The sequence below is a fragment of the Bombus huntii genome, chromosome 15, assembly GCF_024542735.1.
Source record: "Bombus huntii isolate Logan2020A chromosome 15, iyBomHunt1.1, whole genome shotgun sequence".
Classification (NCBI taxonomy): domain Eukaryota; kingdom Metazoa; phylum Arthropoda; class Insecta; order Hymenoptera; family Apidae; genus Bombus; species Bombus huntii.
This window is the reverse complement of record NC_066252.1, coordinates 7778179-7799280: the sequence shown is the minus strand read 5'-3', so window position 1 is coordinate 7799280 and position 21102 is coordinate 7778179. Positions and strand designations below refer to the sequence as shown.

The 21102-nt window shown below is 31.3% G+C and overlaps 4 protein-coding genes across 7 annotated transcripts; 2 read left to right on the top strand and 2 right to left on the bottom strand.

Moving 5' to 3' along the window:
* Positions 1-388: 388 nt before the first annotated feature.
* LOC126873634 (ubiquitin-fold modifier 1) lies at positions 389-2451 on the top strand. 2 transcript variants are annotated; one of them, XM_050634710.1, is made up of 4 exons: positions 389-563; positions 737-793; positions 2037-2167; positions 2244-2451. In XM_050634710.1, the coding sequence occupies exons 1-4, from the start codon at positions 559-561 to the stop codon at positions 2303-2305; spliced, it is 255 nt and encodes an 84-aa protein (XP_050490667.1). In that variant the 5' UTR covers positions 389-558; the 3' UTR covers positions 2306-2451. The 2 variants fall into 2 exon arrangements, with proteins under 2 accessions (XP_050490667.1, XP_050490666.1); XM_050634709.1 differs by lacking the exon at positions 389-563 and having other exon boundaries at positions 705-793.
* A 1847-nt stretch (positions 2452-4298) lies between these two features.
* Positions 4299-12597, bottom strand: LOC126873609 (coronin-7). Of its 2 annotated transcripts, XM_050634645.1 has the most exons (18): positions 12449-12597; positions 11879-12093; positions 11649-11797; positions 11360-11546; positions 10978-11275; positions 10655-10910; positions 10425-10577; positions 9018-9389; positions 8183-8807; positions 7992-8105; positions 7745-7915; positions 7219-7657; positions 6824-6962; positions 6513-6719; positions 6318-6453; positions 6096-6232; positions 5714-5803; positions 4299-5572 (listed from the first exon to the last, which is right to left on the bottom strand). In XM_050634645.1, the coding sequence occupies exons 2-18, from the start codon at positions 12036-12038 to the stop codon at positions 5564-5566; spliced, it is 3642 nt and encodes a 1213-aa protein (XP_050490602.1). In that variant the 5' UTR covers positions 12039-12093; positions 12449-12597; the 3' UTR covers positions 4299-5563. The 2 variants fall into 2 exon arrangements, with proteins under 2 accessions (XP_050490602.1, XP_050490603.1); XM_050634646.1 differs by lacking the exon at positions 9018-9389.
* Positions 12598-13092: 495 nt separating this feature from the next.
* LOC126873622 (TBC1 domain family member 19) lies at positions 13093-16132 on the bottom strand. Of its 2 annotated transcripts, XM_050634688.1 has the most exons (11): positions 15984-16132; positions 15626-15748; positions 15336-15543; positions 15153-15240; positions 15018-15078; positions 14691-14921; positions 14551-14625; positions 14233-14467; positions 13877-14078; positions 13634-13820; positions 13097-13538 (listed from the first exon to the last, which is right to left on the bottom strand). In XM_050634688.1, exons 1-11 carry the CDS (start codon positions 16095-16097, stop codon positions 13470-13472), a joined length of 1593 nt encoding a protein of 530 aa, XP_050490645.1. In that variant the 5' UTR covers positions 16098-16132; the 3' UTR covers positions 13097-13469. The 2 variants fall into 2 exon arrangements, with proteins under 2 accessions (XP_050490644.1, XP_050490645.1); XM_050634687.1 differs by having other exon boundaries at positions 13093-13820.
* Positions 16133-16828: 696 nt separating this feature from the next.
* Positions 16829-20970, top strand: LOC126873615 (uncharacterized). The gene is made up of 5 exons (XM_050634665.1): positions 16829-16976; positions 17052-17144; positions 17542-17703; positions 17777-18014; positions 18094-20970. The coding sequence occupies exons 1-5, from the start codon at positions 16892-16894 to the stop codon at positions 20105-20107; spliced, it is 2592 nt and encodes an 863-aa protein (XP_050490622.1). The 5' UTR covers positions 16829-16891; the 3' UTR covers positions 20108-20970.
* The last annotated feature ends 132 nt before the right edge of the window (positions 20971-21102 follow it).

The following is a 21102-nucleotide window of genomic DNA, read 5'->3' as shown; positions in this document are numbered from 1 at the left end:
ATTAATACTGAAACACTATCACCACGTAGCGGTGGAAAGACGGAACTAATTACTATTGCTGTCTTTGTCATACAGTATCGTCCTCTTTGTCTAATATGAGTACATATGTCTATCCTTACTATTTCCTACCACTTCTGTGATGAGTAATACACATATTGTGTATATATATGCCTTTATTGCACACTATTACTTTCTTTGACTATAGACAAAGTGTGCTATCATCTATCCTTATATCTTCTAAGTTATTGTTTTTCTTTCGCATCCAATAGGTAATAGCACATGGCTTATTCTCCGACAAAGGCCGCAATGTTATGCGATAAGAATATGTAATTGTATCAGGCAAATGTGCAACAGTATGCGACAAAGACAGCAATAGCGATTAGTTCAATCTTTTCACCGCTACGTGGTGATAGTGTTCCGTTCTGGTTTTACGATATTCATGATTCGTGATGTTTGCGTAGGAATCAAGCGAGTAACATTCGATTGAGGTTAAGGTACTTTTCGGAGTGAATCGTACATATAAAAAGTCCATTTTTCACAAAACAATATTAGATAATTATGGCGTACGTATTCTGATCGATAACATTTTTTAAAAAATAACGGAAAGAAGTACTACGTGTGTATGCATACATAAACTAACATATAGCTTCAAAATATATGTCCTGTTAAACATATGGTTTCTTAATGTTTATGATTTAACTTAATAATTAATAATAGGAATGTTCATTTGTTACAGGTCTAAAGTTACTTTTAAAATAACTCTTACCTCTGATCCGAAACTCCCATTTAAAGTGTAAGTTTAGTTACTCTGGTGCGAGACATCATTTTATTGAATCATAAGATTCATGTTCTTTATGTGTAAATAAAAATAACACAAATATGTCAGAGGCTGATTTTCTTGAAGTATTGAAAATGTTTAACACTTTTCTTGTACTCATAGAAAATCCGAGAGTTAGCCAAGAAACAAGTATTGAGAATGTTATCAAAGCTTTTCAATGTGCTCAGTTTATTGAAGTCACAATTGCTAAAGCATATGAAATAGGCAAAGAAAATGTCCTTGATAATAATCTTCACAGCCATTGGTTAAAGGAAAGTAGATCAAATTTGTATAAATGTTCTGAATTGAAAAATGCTTGTGATAAATTACTAGAGGTCTATTTGAAAGACACTAACATATCAACTGATATTGTGGATGAATTTTTAAAATTGTACATTCAATATTGTGGCAATGAGAGATTCAATGATTTTCTTAAACGAATATTAGTTAACGGAATCTGTACAAATATAGTTATAGAGTCTTTAGAAAAGTTAGGTGTCTCTGCTTTGGACATGCAGGATGAAGCTTTAATCATTTCTTGGGAATCTTTAATTAGTAATGGTAATGAGTATGAGGTTTTGGAATATATTCATAAAATGATTAATGATGGTTTTCATTCGAAATTAGTTCACTTTGCTGCTAATTTACATAACAACAGCAAAAGTAAGGCGTTAATAGTTCAGGTATTGTCAAACAGACTTGTCCACAATGATACAAATGTTTGTTTAGCTCTTACAAAGGTAAAACAAAAATTGCTTTGGAAGTTGATGCAAAAATATTCAGAGTTTTACACAAATTTCCTTGATAGCATATTTTACTTTGCTCGTCATATGAAACAAGTTGAAAATCAGTGGATATCAAATTGTGAATTCAAATATGAGCATCTTGTCAAAGTAATAGAAGTATTATTAAATGGTCCTACAGAAATTTCAGAAATAATGTACAACAGAATGAAATTAGTAAAAACACATCCCAATGGTACAATATGGCATAAAATTGAAAAAGATATTGGATGGTAATAGCATAATCCTTGTTTAATCATTGAGTGGAAATGAGGGTTTATATAAAATTCATTAAATTTATTTCTTTTTTAATTATTTACTTTGTTTCAATAATGATTTGTATAAGCTCTCATCATTTTAAGTTAGCATCTAATTTATTTTGTGAATTAAATAGAAATTTTTAATGATTATTAAATATTGTATAATTATAATTGCAGACTTAGTGTGCCAGATAATACACCTTTCACTGCTGTATTAAAATTTGCTGCTGAAGAATTTAAAGTATCTCCAGCAACGTCTGCCATAATCACAGATGATGGAATAGGTATCAATCCACAACAAACAGCAGGTAAGTCCGTCATATTATAAAATAATGCTTATGAGAAAATTTTTAAGCAATATATTTATAATGTGATTAATTTCAGGAAACATTTTTCTTAAACATGGATCTGAACTTAGATTAATTCCAAGAGATAGAGTTGGATAATTACTTCTTAAAATAAACATCTATATATAAATTATTTCTTTGTTGCACTTCTCACCAATAAGTGTAAAAAAGGAACTACTTTTTCATATAAAATTTGTTATTTACATAAATTTAAATAAAACATTCCTGAAGTTTTATAAATTGTACTATTCAGTCGAATTTTTTCCATCATATTTTTATTGAAGTTGAAGTATAAGTAATATGAGGGTAAAATTATGAGAACACATTAGATATATATTTTTGATAAAAAGATTTTATAAGTGAAATACATGTAAGAGGTATAAGGTCGATACAAAGGTATGTCACTACATGATAAAATTACTTAGCGATCAGTCATAGCGCAATATTGAGTACTAAGAAACTTCTTGTTGCAATCGAAATAATTTCTTCGGAACAAGATTTTCAAATCGCGGCTTACGAAAGATCGCATTAATTACTGAGGGTGATTATAAATCTACTGTTCATAACAAAAGAAAATTCACGGCATGAAAGAGTTGCACATGAGATAGTATTCTTGAGAAGCATTATAAGTTAGAAACAATTTTTATCTGTTTTATAATCATCTTTTCCATTTACATTCTTTTAATTCTGTTACAATCCATAGTTTCACTCAAGGGCATAATGGAAGAAAATTTAAAAATAGAGGTAAAAAGGAATTATTGTGCAACTTATAATAACTTTTTCAGATATCATTTTTACATAATACTTTTTATATATATGGCTTTTGATCTGCTTATATATAAACCTACTAAAAAATACAATAATATAAAAAGGTAAGGGTAATAGAATATGCAACAATGATGTTTCTCAGTTCTAGAATATCTGACAGATAATTATTTAGACATACAAATGTGAACTACAATGCGGACGATGCAAATGGGAGTTATACTTCTTTTCTTTTCATAGCGAAGTATTACCTTGTTCCTCTCTGTTCTACTTTTTTCTTGCTTTTGATGCTTACAAAAGTTTTGTCATCTTTGATTTATCAAGGGAACTTTTATGTTTCTAACAAATGGTATAAAAATGTGTGTGAGAAATGTAGAGAAAAATATATGCAATTTTCTTAAATGCTTTAAGACGTTCAATCCATTGTATAAGAAACTTAATTTATCAACTTTTTCTTCTTTCAATTGTTGCATGAAACTTTTGGCACCTTTTTAATTTCTTACGATTGATGATCCTGTGCCTTTTTTATGTCAAAATACAATACTGGAATGTGTTATTTTGGATTGTTGAGCAAATTAAGCAATCATAAAAAAACAAATTGTATGATTTGTCGTACTTTCATTATTCTGGCGACTACAAGCTAAGGTTTGTCGAAATGGCATAGCACCCATGATTAATCTCTTTTTTACATATGATTATTAAGTTACCGATGCTGAAATATAAAAGTATAAAATGTGCGTGATTCTCGCATGGAAGCGTAAATTCCATGTTTGCTTGTAGACGTATTTGAAAATTGATATACTAAAATGGAGGGATCTTTGTTTATAGAAAACTGCTTTCAATCACAGGAATAGGAACGCCATTACATTCTTAACAGTTACAAGAAACTATTGTTACATATGATTAGACTATTTTATTGGGTTGTAATATAAGTAAGTTCAATCAAATAAAGAAAAATACTGGCTTTCACCGAATTTACCTATGTTACAACCTAATATTGTATAAAAAATGGTCTATCTAAATGGAATAGGATACACTTGTATATAATTGTAAATGAATACAGTTTATAGAAATGGTAAATCATTCTATCATTCTTAATTTCTATTAGACCATTAAACAGTACGAATTCAGTGTATATTGCATAGACAAAATAGGCATCTTTATACTACTTGCAATCTAAAAACATTCTCATTTCCTGACTACCAATAAATATGGAATTCACGCTTCGACATTCTAATCATAAATGCACAATGAATTGAAAGAATAATTTCGCGCTATGATACATTTTGGTGGATCTTCGATATTTTTTACAAATACTTTGGCGCAATTGAAAGAGTATAAAATTTGGTTTATTCATTATATTCGACATGGTTGTTAACCGCTTAAGATCCAGGAAAACGCTGAACGTACAACTACTTATTGTGTGTATACTTCGCCGTATAACATAACTGTCGACTTATAACTTAGTACATGTAACTTTTTCATTCATGTGCGTGATGTATTGTAGAAATTTCTATTCTTCATTCATGAAAAAAGTATCGTTCGCTAGTATCACACATATGATGATTATGATTACAGTAATGTATACACTGAGAGTATCATTGATAATGTTAAATAAAGAAAGGTACGTGGCACTAATAGGTATACAATATTATATAAATCATATGTCATTCTTTTGAGACTGATTATTTTATGGATCATTACATACTGTTTTATTTAGCAATAGAGAGGAGCAGTGCTTGTTGATTAATAACAAATTGTTTACAAAAAGAAACATTATTTTTTAAAAATAATATATTGATCAGACGAAGTTTGGTTTTAAAAAGTATTTAATCATTTTTTAAAGAAATTGTTAATTAATTTCCGATTTAAATGCAATTACAAGGATGTCCATTCAAGCAATGCCCATTTCTAATTAATACACTAAAAAGTCTTCTATATTTTTAATTTAGAGCATTCTCAAATCTTAGAAATAACACAACAAAATTATTCAGTAGATTCGTTTTCACTCAGTGCTAAAAACACACTTTGAAATAGTACGTGATCTCAAAATCATAAACATATAATCGAAACTATTGTCAAATTCTGGTAGATATCTGTAAATCTAAATCTCTAGTATAGCTCTTACTGTTAATTATCCTATGTAGTTATCCTTAATATCAAATGAATCAAATGGCAGTTAATAGAAATCATTTATAACAAGGACTGCAATGGCATTTTTTTACAAGGCTTCTTCACTGAACTATATAGAATATGTTACGAGAATTTTAACGCGAAGTTGGAAATACTTTAATGTCCAGTCCTCCGTTTCTTTTAAATAAAATTCATACAATAACCTAGGTAATTATACCTATATTAAAATGTTACCACAATTGAAGAAAATCGCACACGTTAACTTTTCCGAACAAAAATTTATGTTGGAAATATCATTCCAATTATAAATATCTCTCAACATGTACGATGCTAATATCGAAATACTTTCCCTCATGCTGTGATTTTTAACTTATAAATAAATTACGTTTCGAACAGCTACATATAAATTTATTTTATCTTACCGTTTTATTTTAATGACCTACCGATGTCGCACAATCTTTACTCATCCTGTAATTAAAATAACGAAATTGCAAATGTATTATTAAAGTTCGATGTATAAAGATATGATCATATCAATATGATCGAAATTCTTTAATATTATAATGCAAAAATTATTTTGTTTCCAACCTTACAAAAAATGATACCTACCCATTCGTGCTCCTCTACACCTTCCATGTGATCCTGTTCCAAGGAGCACTGTATTACATCGCCCACAAAGTTGCTCATAGTTTTCTGGATCTAGCACACATACATTAACAACACCCTCAGACCAAGTAAGGAATACAACCGTAAATCCTTTAAGTTTATATTAAGAAATTCTATACAGCTTATACAGAAATGGTATACCTTGCAATGTCTTAAGGATTTGCAGCAATAATTATAAAAAGAATTAAAACATGTAAAAGAACGCATGCCAAAGTAATTAAAAATGATTGCACTCTATAAGGAATTTTTATATTTTTATATTTCACGACACGATACTATACTCATTTGATGATACTCACTGATTTGTTTTTAAATATTTACTTACTTCCTCTTGTTTAGCTTTTACGTCGGGATTCCATCCCAGTCTGTTGAAAGGTTGGGCAGATACAGAAAATGGAGTGGCTGATTGTTGTTTTGCCGCAACTGGGGCGGTAACTACACCTTGGCCTTGATTTTCAGTTACTATATATAAAACATAAATATTCATAACATTTTTAATACAAATACTATTATAATACTTTTAATAAAAATAATAGTCATTGCTTACAATTGTCCATGCCAGGTGGTTTTAGACTTATTCTATACGCTTGTTTGTTAGCTCCATTAAACCACTCAGTAGCAGTCATAGTTGGCTTCCATGTAACTTTTGTTGGTGGGAATAAATCATCTTGGAAAAGTTCACTCTGAAACAATTAAAATTAGCTTATTGTCCTTGCATTTTTTCGAGTTATATTAAATCTACCTTTATACGTGGAACGGTGAAACTTAGAGGTTCTATTGTGTTATTTGTTAATCTTAAAGCCGATGCAAATTCTACACTAGCAACATCGCATTTATTCTTAGGAAGAAACGATAAACCCTGATGCAAACTGCTGCATCGATGATGGCTAAGTGGACAACAATATGGTGGTTCTTCTGTTACTTCAAAAGCATATATTGTAGAATCACCCTAAAAATATATTTTATATGAAACATATTTTCTAAATTATCTCTATCTTCTATTATCTTCTATTATCACTTATAAAGTATTTAAACTTTTTGGTATTCACTTACACGTCCTGTCAAGAAGAGCGTTGAACTGTCTTCGTCGTAATATGGCATCAAAATTGCAGGCGAAACATCTAATCCAACTGTAGTTAATGGAGTATTAAGATTGTCCGTTTTAAACACATATATTTGTCTTTCTGAAACTCTGAAAAAAATATAAATAATAACAAGTTATTGTAATCTATATAGGGTGTCACAAAATATGTGGAGAATATTCATAAAGTCGATTTTAAATATAAAAACTAAAATAAAGCTATGTAACCTGAAAAATAAGCTTGAATCAATATTTTTGTATAGAAATCTTTCTTCATTGTTTTGATGTCTAGAATAGATTCTATAAATATCTCTCACATATTTTTTGAGACCCAGTATATGATTCAAATAATCGTATAAATCCTTACTTGTCAAAACCCAGTACAACGAGAAATTGTCCTTTCAATGCCCACACAACTCGTGCGCCTCTGGTACCAACAGGTCCTTTGCCAGTTTTAACTGGCACATCGCTAGATCTTGGTTTGTAAACTCGTAACTTTCCATCTTTGCACGTACTCGCGAGATACTGACCGCATGGTGACCACGCTAAACTGAAAATTTGATCTGTATGTCCCATTAGAGTAATCTTCGCAACAGCCGTTTCACAAGATGATAAAAGTGTCAGATCCCAAATTTTCACGGTCATATCGTAAGATGCCGATGCCAAAATATCTGATGCCAATGGATGAAATTTGATTAAATATATTTTATCGGTATGAGCCTTTATGGTGTGTTTTGGTTCGTTTGTTGGCTCTGCTAATCCGGATTCTGGTATTTCCCATAATCGGATCATTCCATCATCACATGCTATTAAGGAACAATAATATCACTATCATTTGACAAATTTTTTCATTACAAAATATTACAATAATTAAAAAATATTGATTCCTTTACCGACAGCTAATCGCTGATTATCGAATGGATTCCATTGGAAATCCATTACAGTGGCACCATGTACTAACGCTGGCATTACACCATCTGGTAGCCTTCCGGTTTTCTTCAATTCAAGGACTGCTATTTTACCACCTGGTCCACTAAGTGGCACCGCAACACGATCAGGGTTGGCTGTAATGATATAGTAATTATTGAAGATAAATTTCTTGTATAAGAAGTGAAGCATTTTATACAAAATGCAAAGTACCATGAAAACCATCGCATTCTCCAGATATCTGACGACTGATGTTTCTTATATTTTCAATATGCGTAGATTTATGACCAGGTGTACCTTTCAGATGTCGAAATTTCGATACCCTACCTATATACAATAAACGTAAGTCATTAATAATATATTTGTTGTATAAAAAAAGTATTTATTTCTTATACTTTTCTTACCAAACACAGTTGATGTTCTCTTAGGCGTTGGCGTCACAGAATTATCCACTTTTTCCAAGCGGGGATCCATGCTCTGTTGACGCAACATCGAGATAACTTTCTTAACTTCGTCTTCTTTAATTACTTCACTTTTAGTTTTAAACGAATCTCTGCGCCTCAACATTGTTGGCGACCCCATTGCTTTCTCGGCTAAGTTTCCATCAGTTACAGACACAGAACGACTCTCATAAAGCCTTCTTCTCTCAGCTATAGAATTTCTATTTGCATTGCCCCGTTCAAAATTTCCAAGATCCTCGCTTTCAGGTGAGTCATCTTTGACTTTTATCTCAAATACTTTACGTCTTTCCGCAGTGCTTGGCGTTTTCGGTTTATAACCAGAATCACTTGAATTAGCATCCTCCTCCAAAGAACTAGAATCGCTTTTTCCATTTTCCGCTTCTTTCATACGCTCATTATTAAATGATGGCGATTTCTCTGATTCTGTATTGTTCTCTATTTGATTGTTCAGGTCATTTTGGTAGCCATTAGTATCACTATTCGGTGCAACAGGGACCGAAAATATCTTGTCGAATGAAAATTCTTGACTGCCAGACTTTGCTTGAAATGGTTTTGGTCCAAGTCGGGGCTAAAAACAAAGAAATAATAAGAATTATTTCTTGTTCTTCTAATAAAAATCTATTCGTAATAAGCTACTTATAGTGATTATGACTGTAATGAAATAAATGAAACGGTATATAAGGGCACACGATATCATCAAGCATACAGAAGTAGAACATTTTGTAAAATGAAATTCTTTTCATAACACTATTATTTTCTCTTATAGCCAGATTACAACCTTATATCCCCCAATCGCATTAGGGTTCACGGATGTAACTACTGAACCCACGCTTGGCGATGTACGAGGACGTGCAACTGGCTTCGGTTCATCCTCGGAAATGCTATTAGTTCTTGACGACCTTGGCAGAGGCTTCGGTGGAATCACTTGCCCTCCGTTCTGCACTTTATTTTTGTCATCTTCAACCTCGATTTTCTTCATATCTTCTAACTTTTCGATATCGTTCTCGAGCATTGGCTCTTTCTCGATCACCTCTTGTGTCTTTGCGTAAGTTTTCGGCGTGGTGACGGTGGTAGGTTTGGTCGATTGCTTCTGCTCCACTTTTATTTCTCGTTCATTTTCTTTGAGCGTCGCTAAGTTTCCCTTATGTACCTGAGAGTAAATTCCTTAATAACGCAAACTGTTTGAACGAAATTAACAAAGTCCAACATCCATTTTCAAGATTTTCTTTCTACGTCAATGATATATGTAATTTCTACAAGCTTGTCACATGTACATACGCATTATCTGCACATTTGTAATTGCGGAGAAAATATAAGGGAACAATGCAAATAAACAACAATCTCGAAACCTGTTTTTTCTACACCTAAACGTAGCAAAAAGTTTGAGAATGTATGTACAAAAAGAAAGAGTATATCGAAGCATTCGCCTAAGAACACAAGAATAACTATGTCTCGCGCATACGTAGAATTACTTACGCTGATAGAATAAGCTACAGAACATCAATTGCCACTTAAATTACACGTGCCAGGAATAACACTTTGAATGGTGCTAATGTATAAACTATAAAACATACATTGGATATCTGAAACGTGAAAAAATATACACAGAACATGAGAAAATAAAATCAAATGATGCAAAATAAAACGTACATTATCAGCCAAAACTTTTTTCTTAAATAAAATGCATATAAAAGATTATGAACTTACAGCACAAATAATGAAAATATTTAGATCATGTTCTACTTCTATATTATTCTCATATGCATATGTATATCACACAAATAGCAAAATATCAGAAAATGCAATTTTAATCTTCATGATGTATTCATTAATTTTACATTGCTTAATTACATTATCTGATACATTGCGCTATTATTCATTTTGCACTATAGTGTATAATAAAAATTAATTGTAAATACAATCGAATGTCACACAACACATTTAAAAAAATGTTTACAAAAAGACATTTTCAAAAACTTGTTTCAGAACTAGCAAACTGGATAGCAAAATGGGTAATGAAATGAAATGAAATGATGATGATAAGCGTGCAATTTAATAAAATCATATTCATAAAAAATGATAAACTTTATTATAATTTTCTATGTCCTCTATGAAAAATCCTACTATGTTTTATACATCTTTTAAACCTAAAAGTACCCAAAAATCTATAGAAATATTTACTTACAGCAATAGGTTCCTCCCCTTTATTTCTTTTAGCAGGATCTAAGGATATTTTTGGAACAGGCATATTGTGTCCTTTAATCCAGGCTGCTGCATTATTTTGTGCAATACACCCTACTGTATCTGGGTATATATCTGCATGGAAATCCCTGTACGTCTAGAATAGAAATTTCGGTATTTCTTATCTCTCTGAAATATGTTACAAACTGCATTTTTATACTACAATGCACTTACTTTTCGTGGAACTTGATACATAATAGGTATCACCATATTAGACGTAAGTTGCAGTAATCTATTAACTTCGGCTTGCATCACATTTAATGCTCGTTTTGGTACCAAACATACTCCTTTCGTTTGCTCTCCACTGTGACGAATGCCTTCAACTAGGAATGGATCTTTATCCATAACTTCCATGTACATAATAGTAGTATCTCCTTTTCCAGCCAGGAAAAGCATGTTTGTATCGGGATCAAACAGAGGCATTAAAATCCTATGGAATATACTTTATGTTTATGGTAAAATCAATTTAATAAGATTATTCATTAATAAATTCTCACCCTGTGCTACAATCCAATTCTAACATTTTTACTGGTTCATTTAGATGCCTCAAATCTCTTATATAAACCTGTCTTAATCTAGCTGCATCAAATCCAGTAGTAAGTATTCTGTCACTATTATTCAGCCAAACACATCTAGAATCTTTGATACTTTGATGACTGGAACAAGAATTGACGATGCAAGTAGAAGCGCGAGCATCTATTATTCTCAGTTGTTTGTCTTTGCAAGATGTAGCTAAGATCACACCATCTTGCTTCCAACTTAAAGACTGAATTACATCTGTATGTTCATTATTGGCTGTAATATAATAAAGCAGTATTAACTAAATTGGAAACTATTGGAAAACGTTTCACCTAGTAAGAAATATGATATTGTAATTACAAAATAGTTCTTGTTGTGAAATCACATCCCATAAAGACAGGTTCGTATATGATACTGTTGTTAAAAGGTGTTCAGCTGAAGGGTGCCAACACACCACCTCTACTCTTCTTTGACGGTGGGAGAATGTACATTCAGGATTACATAGAGGTTCTTCCAAGCCAGCTTCTGGAATGTGCCACAACTTGACCTACAATAAATAACATAATAATTTATAAGATATCTAATTAAATACTAAACAAAGTTATAAAACAATATATAAAAAAATTATGTGAAAAACATTATGACTTACAAGACAATCTTGTGAACCAGTGGCTAATAAACCATCATGAAATGGAGAAAAATCCATATCTGTTACTGTATCTGCATGAGCATGAAGTAAAGGCATAGTTTTACTTTTTCTGCCACAATCCTCCAGTGGTAACACAGCAAGATTAGATCCTGATTGAAAAAAACAAAAAAAGATATAATTTAACAAAAAAATATGGAATATATAATTTATATTAAAATATATAAATATACCATTATGATCTACATTAAATGCCATAAAAGCAGCAGATGCTGCAATATTATTGCCGTAAGTTTGATATGAGCCAACTGAGATGTCTCTAATGCAGGCCTCCGGTTTAGGAACAATTGGAGCTGCATTTTTATATTTGGATGCTTTGAAACGCCAAGCCATTTTGACGTTTTCAACTTTACACTTTCTGGACTAACTTCTGTTTAAACCATGTAATCTGATAAAGATAATGTTACACGTAAACAAGTTATTTTAATTAAAGCGGTGTTCAATAACTGTTTTTAGTAAAAAAATATAAGAAAAATGTGGATGAATATATCGTTATTTATTATAAAAGTTTTGTTAAATTTTGTGATTAAGCGATTTATTGTTGTTATCTAGATGTGTAGAAAAGATAACGCTAACGGAGGGTTTCGACACTGGTACAAGCTGTGCATGACTAATAATTTGGGGGTGAGAACCACCCCACCCTTATCTGTCGTAAGTGTCGTAACTCCGCAAGTAATAACAATGACAATCAAATATAATTTCTGAAACGGAGAAAAATGAAATTCAGCAATGCTCCTACTCACAAGCTGCTGATTGGCGTGGCTTTGCACGCGTTTCACGAGATATTTGCACAGAATACAGTTTAACAAAGAACCAGCTACTATAAACACAACGACGATGGCAGGTAGGCGTCTCTGATCTCCACGGCTGACAGGCGGAAACAGGAAAGTCCCCCCCACCAAAAAACCTTTTCTATCTTTGTCGATCACAAGTAACATCATACAATGTGTCCCAAAGAAATAAAATGTCATATAGAAACAAGAAATAAAAGGGTTGAAGGCCGAGAAAAACTTTTATCAATAGGAACGTAAAAAATTCAAATTATCTATAATTGTTTTCAGTACTTAGAAAATATCATAAAATATTCTAAAAAACTTAATCTTAAAGGAATATATTGTATATCTTATTAAATCTGAATAAAATGTATTACATAGTAAATAATTAAAAATCAAAAGCATAATTTATCCAGAGCTCAATATACGTAAGTTCATAGTAAAATAAAGAAGAGAAGTGATATTTCAAATTATTATATAAAATTGTTCTTGTACTAATAATTATTTGAATTGAATTATAAAAGATAAGTTCAACTATTGAATAAAAAATTTAATAATCTTATATTCTATTAAAATGTTTATCACATTTTTAGAATATATATTTTTATTAAACACACGTACATTTGTATTTGTAAGGCACCCTATATATGTCTAGTCACGTTCGGAAATCAGCTGCTAGTATAGAGAATATTGGTCGTCGTTCCAGCCATATGTGAAAGTAATGGCGATAATTTTATCATTGACGAAATTGATGATGTCGACGGATTTATGAGTTTCTTAAATTATTCAATTATCGGAGTGTTTAAAATGTTTGATCATCCAACGAGTTGCTGAATAATTTGAATTATTGTAATAACAATCCATAAATCATGGACGAGAGATAAAGACGTATATCAATCTGCGCAAACGCAAGAGGAGAGATCATTCCTACTTAAATTTGAAACGTATATTTAAATCAAGTTCTCATGTATCTTCTTTTTCTCATTTACTGTTATTCTCTTAACAAAGCCAATTGCAATAATGGAACAACCTTTAAAGAGGACAAGTCTGCCAAAACAGCCTGGAAATAAGTAATTAACAAAATAAATTTAAATAAATAAGAAGTAGTAAATAAATAATTGGCAGATGAATAATTAATATAAAATCTATTCCTACCTCAACACTTTGTTGATTATTAACTTGCATTAAATTTTCTTTTCGAAAGCTCAAAATAGTGACCGCGAGTAAAGGGATAATTTCTAACGAATCGTATGCTAAAATTAAGTCCCAGAGGCAAAGCAACTGTTCTGGCGGTAAATGACCACTGAAGCCTCTCATGATCCACTTAAAAACAATTCTTACCCTAAAAATAAATATCGTTTAATGATGGTATGAATGTACAAAATAAATTGAACTTACGGTTGTATGTGAATGTTTCTAAAGTGAATCCAAAGCAATGGTTCGTGGCACTGCAGTAGCCTCTCAAAAAGCAAACACAGTGCTACAATACCTTGTTCGTGGCTAGATACGGTGTGCAATCGAAACCAATATCGTAAATAAAAAGCTCGAAACGTATAATACATTGCGCACGGGTCATCGTATAGGTAACAAAATGGCGTAGCTAAAATATTATATATATATTATATATAATATTAATAATATTAATAATATTTAAATCACATCTTCATTGAATTTTGTATATTTTTATGGACTAGTATTTCTTATGGTCATAGATTTCTTCATATTGATTTCAAACAGTGCTTAATATATTATACCATACATCGTGAATCCATGAAATGGAATCACACCGCTTGGTGGGAAGACTAGGGTGTTTTCCAAAGTGGCTGGCTTTCCTTGTAAAACAGCGTGTATGACTTGGCCTCCAGCACTTCTGTCAGTTGTAACTGGTGCTAATACTTCCGAATCACGAGAAAAACATAACATTGTTTTATATAAAACGTCTTCGAACACAAAATACTGATCGTCATTTCGTGCTGTTAACTGCACATCCTAAAATAAAAGTAATTGGAAATATAATTTGGGAGAATGAACGAAAAAAAATTTAAAAATTATTTAAAAAACTTAAGATTTACCTTGATTATCAATTTATCTATAACGATATCGTACTGTAACACCATATTTTTTAATTCTTCATAATATTCTATATCCTAAAAAATATTCAGACTGTAATTTTTTTCTTAAGAAAAGAAACAACATTTAACAACATTTTTACATTTTGTTTTACTGTGGATCCTAATACAAGGGACCAAAGACTGCCACGAAGTGCTCGAGGAGCCCCACGCTTTAAGAATTGTTGCGCTATCGGAGCGTGATTCGTTTTCAATACCTTCTCACCGATGAAAATCCTCTCCTCTTCTAGATTTCCAAAATTTTCTGAACTTGGCATGTCTGGATTTACACCAAGTAATGACATACCCTTTGCTAACTCCAAATACACGCGTCTCTATTAAAAAAATAATAATAATAATTCACTATTCATATTATCTGTAATTCGAACATATCTATTTATTTAAAAAAAGTATAACAAAAAATGGTATACCAATTGCGTGAGTGTTTTTACACGAATTTGTATATGACTGAACTCCCAATTCAATTCGTCCCTGGAAAATTGTTATTTTTTATTAATATTGAGAAAAATAATGTGATTTTTATTTAAAAAATAATGCATATTTACGAATGTTTTTTGAAAGCTGGATTTCGTATAGAAAACAGTACATCTAAAAAATCTTTTGGGGCATAAAGAGGTCTATATTGTGACAGATCTAAATATTAAATAAAAGAAAATTTAAATTTATTAGGATAATCATTTCAGTACTTTTGCTAGAATTTTTATTCACTGAATCAATATTAAAGTCACCGATATCATAAGTGCTTAATTCATTCCATTTTTCAGCAAATTCTTCGCGATCTGCGTTCGGTCTTATGCGTGCTAGCGGCACATTTAATTCATTACAGGTTGAATTTAATGACTTCTGTATTCTACGTTCCCATTGAATTTGAGCTTTTTTCAAATAAGTTAGATCTACTTCTTCCATGGATATTTCTGTTGCAGTTGATAAAGAACCCTAAAAATATTTAGTTAAAAGGAAAGTTCACGTTTAGACAATAAATTCTGAATAGATAAAAATTAATAAAAATTATGTCTACCTGTGATCTGACCCAATGAAATACAGTATTTCTAATTTCTGTTTCTAAACCATTACTTTTTAACGCCTCCAGTAATGTATTTTTAAAGTCTTCTCTCTTTACTGCAGTAGAAGCAACAAGTTTCTAAAAAGAGGTTAAAATTATCTGTAGCGTTTTTGATTTTTCGAATACTTTGCATTTCAGGTTCCACATTAAAAGCAGCTCTATATTTCTTTGTAATCTTATCTTTAATTAGAATTACCCTTCTTATTTTTTAAATAGATAAACTTTCTTAAATATTCAAATCTTTGTTTTGAGAAAGTTATCAATTTTTGTTATTAATGAGGCTAATGATTATATTTATGTACTTTGCGAGTACCTGAATTTCAGCATAAAGACTTTTATAATTGGCCATACTTTGAATTTCCTCCGTTAATTTTTCCGCAGATCTTTGTAATGATGTTTTCTTAGAGTTCTCCGCATTTTCAGTCATAGCTGTATACTTAGAGAATTCTTAATCAGCCTGAATCGTTTTATAATCAAATCTGAAAAATGATCGCCATTTGTAAATAAATTCATTCCCGCAGTCGCAGTGATGAACAAAGGGGTGAGTTGTCGGCCGCGCGATCGAACATTCAAACTTACTTTAGAAATAGCTCACTTAAGTCTGTCATGACCTCAGCAATATTTTTTATATTGATAAATAAATAGTAATTTACATTATATCATCGTCCCTGTTCCTGCAAAATGTTTCGTACTGGTTTACATATATATATATATATATATATATATATATATATATATATAACTTATTTATTTTACATCATTAAATACAATTTTTCTTGTGAGATACTGATTTACGTTACTGTATTACAGAATAATTGCATGTAATAAAACTTACTTTACCATTTTTTTGGCTGGGAGGCTAAGAAAGAAACTATTATTATTATTATTATTACTATTTACCGTTCTTTTGAATATATAACTTTACAATCCTTAATTATATGTATGAAAATATCTCAATGAATTTTTTTAGTATTCTTTATGTGATAAAAATTGTGTCAAACTTAAATGACTTCAGAATGTTGTTTAACAATTAAGAAAAGTATGCCTTTTAAAAAGTTTATCTCCTTAGAGTTTTACAATTACTCAGACAGGCTCAGATAGAGGATTTTCCTTACAGCATATCTTTTTGAACGTTCGAAAGATCTCATGGCGAAATTGCAGGCCGGTGCGCTTGCAGGAAAATGGCGGTGCGATAACCTGTGTTTTGAAACGTAACGTTGTATGTTATCGCTTACACGAATGGATATCTCAAACATGCTTGAAGTACAAGTGGACGAAGTGAAGGAGGTAGACATTAAAGAAAACGGTGAGGTCGCGAAGTCTCGCGAGATGACTTTCTATGAATTATCGTGAAATATAATGTCTAACCTTCATATTGCAGTAACTCCCAAGGAATTACTTCCGAGTACCACTAATGTTCCAATACCTATTTCTCAAGAGGAATATAATTATTACAAGCTTATGTTTGGCAATGGTAAATTTATAATATTTATTCACAATTCATTTTCATCGTCTGTTAACTTCTTCTTTGTCAACATATTTGTTTTTAACATTATTTGATACAACATGCTGCTCTTTTTTGCATATTTTTACGATGTAAAAATGTTCACGTGAATTTAAAAAAAAACACAAATGTGATAACAGAAGTTATGTTCTAAGATACATATACCGCAATTCTTTATTTTACAGAATTTTTGATAGAAAAAAACATACAATAGTGATCTAGTGAGATACACGTATGTTTTCTAAGTTGTATTCAATGCAACAAATATAATTTCATAAATTAAGTTTTTAAGTTCTTAATGTATAATAAGACTTACAAGTCATAGGAGAGTAAACTTTTAAAAAATTATTAAATTGATGTGTTTTAGATATCTCAGTAGTGCAGTTCCAAAGACTGCATTGTACCGCATGCGATGCACACATTGGCTCTGCACCAGCAGATGCTCATAACATGTTTGAACATCCTGTATTACATACATTACTGTGTGCAAAATGCAAAGATTTCTATGGCGATGGCACTTTTGAACAAGGTATATACTTTATTGGTATCTACATCTAAAAACTCAACAAAATTTGATGGGCTTTCTTAATTATATTTTACAGGTGATGATGATACAGATATGTTTTGTAGATGGTGCGCAAATGGTGGTAACTTATACTGCTGTTCCTTTTGTAGTAACACTTTCTGTTACAAATGTATTAAAAGAAACTTTGATCCCATATTGAGAAAAAAAATTGAAGCAGTTGAGAGATGGAAATGCTTTGTCTGTGATCCCACAGATTTGTATAATGCTAGAGGAACTTGTTGGGCCTTGCTTCAGCATATTCAAACGATAAATAGGTAAACAATTACTAAAATAGAAATAAAAAAATAAAAAATTTCTCTTAAATTTAATTACATGTATTTTAAATGATTGCAGAATATATCAAAATTGTAAGTTGCCTCAAGAGGAAATAGACGATAAAATGAACACTGACGAATCGAAATGCTGTCCGCGCAGAAGAAAACGGAAGCGTCGACGAAATGGCTCGAATTCGGAAGAAGAGGATGAAACTTACATACCCAAACAAATAGTACCAAATGCTATTCCCAAACGCAAAAAAAAGGGTCGTGGCAAAACAAAATTTTCCAACGGTAATAGTATATCTATGTCTGATAAATATATCGGAATATCAGACGACACTTGCACGGATAACAATAGAATATTACCATCTTTACTCTCATGCGAGCAAACGATGGTTGAATGCGAAAATACCACTATTGGAGCGGACGGTACTATTATCTCGCAATCTCAAGTAAACCCTGGTCATCATAGAATGAATCTCCCCATTGCTCAACAGCCAACGATATATAACACAGCTGTTATGAATGTTGTTGCAAATTCTAATTTTTTGCAATCTTCATCATCTATTGCACCTCGTCGTCATGTATCTACTTCGCTAAACCAGACGAATCAAGTGAATTTATACCAGACACTACATTCTACGCCAACGTCAATGGTTACTATACCTAATCAGAACATTAACTTAATACATCGACCACGCTTCTTCTTGCCTAAGCCGCAGGCACCGCGTACAAACACGAACTTGAATATCATTGAGATCGAAAGTGATTCAGAAGACGTAGCGGTTGTCGGTCCGTCAGGAGTTCCACGACCTACTAGTAGTTCCAATAGCAGTTCCAATAGTAATGACAAAGCAGTACCTGTTGCTCTTCTAAGTTCATCTTCTAAGAATAATTATACTATTACAGTGAAACAAGATGTACAAAAAAGGCATAACGCGAAAACATTAAACCAAAGGTTACTTCCTCATGGCAAAGAGATTAATAGTATTCTACTTCATTTAAAGATGAAATTCCAAGATTTGTTCGATACGGCTAAACGAGAGGAATTTAAAAACTATGAACCGACCGACGCTCGTCTTTTAATCAAACAGTTTCATTCTGACATACGCGATACTGTGACTCAATTAGCGTACATTAATGACAGAATAATACGTGAATATAATAGGTGGAGAAAATATTCAACAAAAATGGGACTTACTCAGTCTATAGATAAGAATAATATTCGCAAGACTTATCGCGGAAAGCGCGAAGAAATACCTCTTGATATGATTTGCGTAAATGAATCCGACGAGGATTCCAATATTAACGATGAAATAGAGTACGGTATTATGGGCCCATCTGATCTGGTTGGTAATACAAATGTGGTCGATGGAATAAATTTCTTCAAAAAGAGAAGCACTATAGAACGAGCTGTAGGCAACCATTCTGTTCTATTGGTAGATAAATCTGTACAAATAAATTCTGCGGAATTGGAAAATTATGATAGGTCTATATTGTATTTTGCGTTGACAAAAAGTAATAAACAATCGGGGAAAAAGGATAATGTTTCGATATCGTCTGTAAAAAAGGGCAATAAGCAATCTGCCAGTTACGAAGATCATTTTATTCAGTTCTTACAAAAACAGAGTGTGAACTCTCAAAGCAAGCAAGCTGAAAATTCTGAAGAGTTGCCCGATCCAAACGAAACATCATTAAAGGATCTAATAGAGGCTAATTCGCCATACGTTTCTGAAATGCTAGAAACTATGGATAAGTCAACTGCTTCAAGTAGCAATATTTCAAGTATTTCTGTTAAGAAGGAAAGCGATCTGAAGTTCTATGAATCGCGACAGGGAAACTCAATTACTTGCAGAGTTGTTGATGATGTTTCGAAAATGGTTAGTAATATAAATGACGATTTAGTTAAAAAGACTGCCGCGAATGAATTTATTGATAATAATTCGAGGAAAGAAGCTAAAACACAAAAAGGACATTTTTCCATTACAGGTGAAGTTGATATAGTAAATGTAACAAAAAATAAAGGACAACATTTGAGCATAACCAGTACTATAGAATCTGAAGATGACTGTACTATTATTGATGATTAATTAAAAAATAGTTATTTAACATCTTTCGTGAGTTTCATTAGTACTTTAATCGAATTATTTTCTATTTATTATTTATGATTAATCAGTTGTGCGAGTATTGCTTTGAAAAATTATAAGTATAGAAATCAGTATCACAGAAAACACCTTATCATTTCTATTTATCTTTACATGATGATACGATATTTTGAATTTGTCATAGCAATTCTCGTACATTTGACTGTACTAAAAAATTCCTAATTGATCACTCAATATCTTTAAGATACATAGGTATATATTTTTCACGAAATTTTTGGAAACTGTTTTGTTAATTTATTAAGCTATATACTAATTAAAATTATAGGTAATACCAATTAATAGGATAAGAATACCAACAATATTGTTTATTTTTAGATAAGTAGAAAGTTGTCATAGTTTTGTTTTGTACAAATATTATACAAAATGAATGATGTAAAAAGTCCTAATAATGTTTTTTTTACATAATTGATAATTGTTAGAGCAGGAAATTTCTTGCACAAATTCAGCTTATAATAATTTTTGTACACTTATTATTTTCGGAATTATCGAATAAGATGGAGAACTTGATGTATGAATATTTTTAATGTCAGTATAGATATGTTTCATATGGTTATCTAACGATATAGTTACATTTACATAAATATTAAATGTTCAATCATTATAAGCGAATAGATAAGCAAGAATGGCGGAAAAGAAGGCCACGAAAATGTTGAGCATGTTTTATATATACTAACGTATTATATGTATAATATCATGTTAAAATAATTCAAGCTATAGTAAATGGCAAATTCATCTGTTAACTTTAAGTAAAGCTGAATCTGAAGAATAAATTTCTTTCAAACCGTTAAGCATAGCTATTTTTCATAGACTCTGTAGCAAAGTGTCTTCTGGTTGTTTTTCGTTGGGAGGGAGGGGAGATTCAGAAGGAAGAAAATTTTGGGAAAATTGGTATTCTTTCTTTGTTCGATTTCAATTGCATC

Coding starts and splice junctions, on each gene's coding strand:
- LOC126873634 (XM_050634709.1), top strand. CDS start 720: ATGTTCATTTGTTACAGGTCTAAAGTTACTTTTAAAATAACTCTTACC. Junction 794..2,036: donor CCGAAACTCCCATTTAAAGT/GTAAGTTTAGTT, acceptor TTATAATTGCAG/ACTTAGTGTGCCAGATAATA. Junction 2,168..2,243: donor CAATCCACAACAAACAGCAG/GTAAGTCCGTCA, acceptor GATTAATTTCAG/GAAACATTTTTCTTAAACAT.
- LOC126873622 (XM_050634687.1), bottom strand. CDS start 16,097: ATGACTGAAAATGCGGAGAACTCTAAGAAAACATCATTACAAAGATCT. Junction 15,544..15,625: donor TTCATTGGGTCAGATCACAG/GTAGACATAATT, acceptor AAATATTTTTAG/GGTTCTTTATCAACTGCAAC. Junction 14,922..15,017: donor TAAAAACACTCACGCAATTG/GTATACCATTTT, acceptor TTTTTTTAATAG/AGACGCGTGTATTTGGAGTT.
- LOC126873609 (XM_050634645.1), bottom strand. CDS start 12,038: ATGGCTTGGCGTTTCAAAGCATCCAAATATAAAAATGCAGCTCCAATT. Junction 11,276..11,359: donor TTCACAACAAGAACTATTTT/GTAATTACAATA, acceptor ATTATATTACAG/CCAATAATGAACATACAGAT. Junction 6,454..6,512: donor TCACCGTTCCACGTATAAAG/GTAGATTTAATA, acceptor TAATTGTTTCAG/AGTGAACTTTTCCAAGATGA.
- LOC126873615 (XM_050634665.1), top strand. CDS start 16,892: ATGTTATCGCTTACACGAATGGATATCTCAAACATGCTTGAAGTACAA. Junction 17,704..17,776: donor CGATGGCACTTTTGAACAAG/GTATATACTTTA, acceptor TATATTTTACAG/GTGATGATGATACAGATATG. Junction 18,015..18,093: donor CATATTCAAACGATAAATAG/GTAAACAATTAC, acceptor AAATGATTGCAG/AATATATCAAAATTGTAAGT.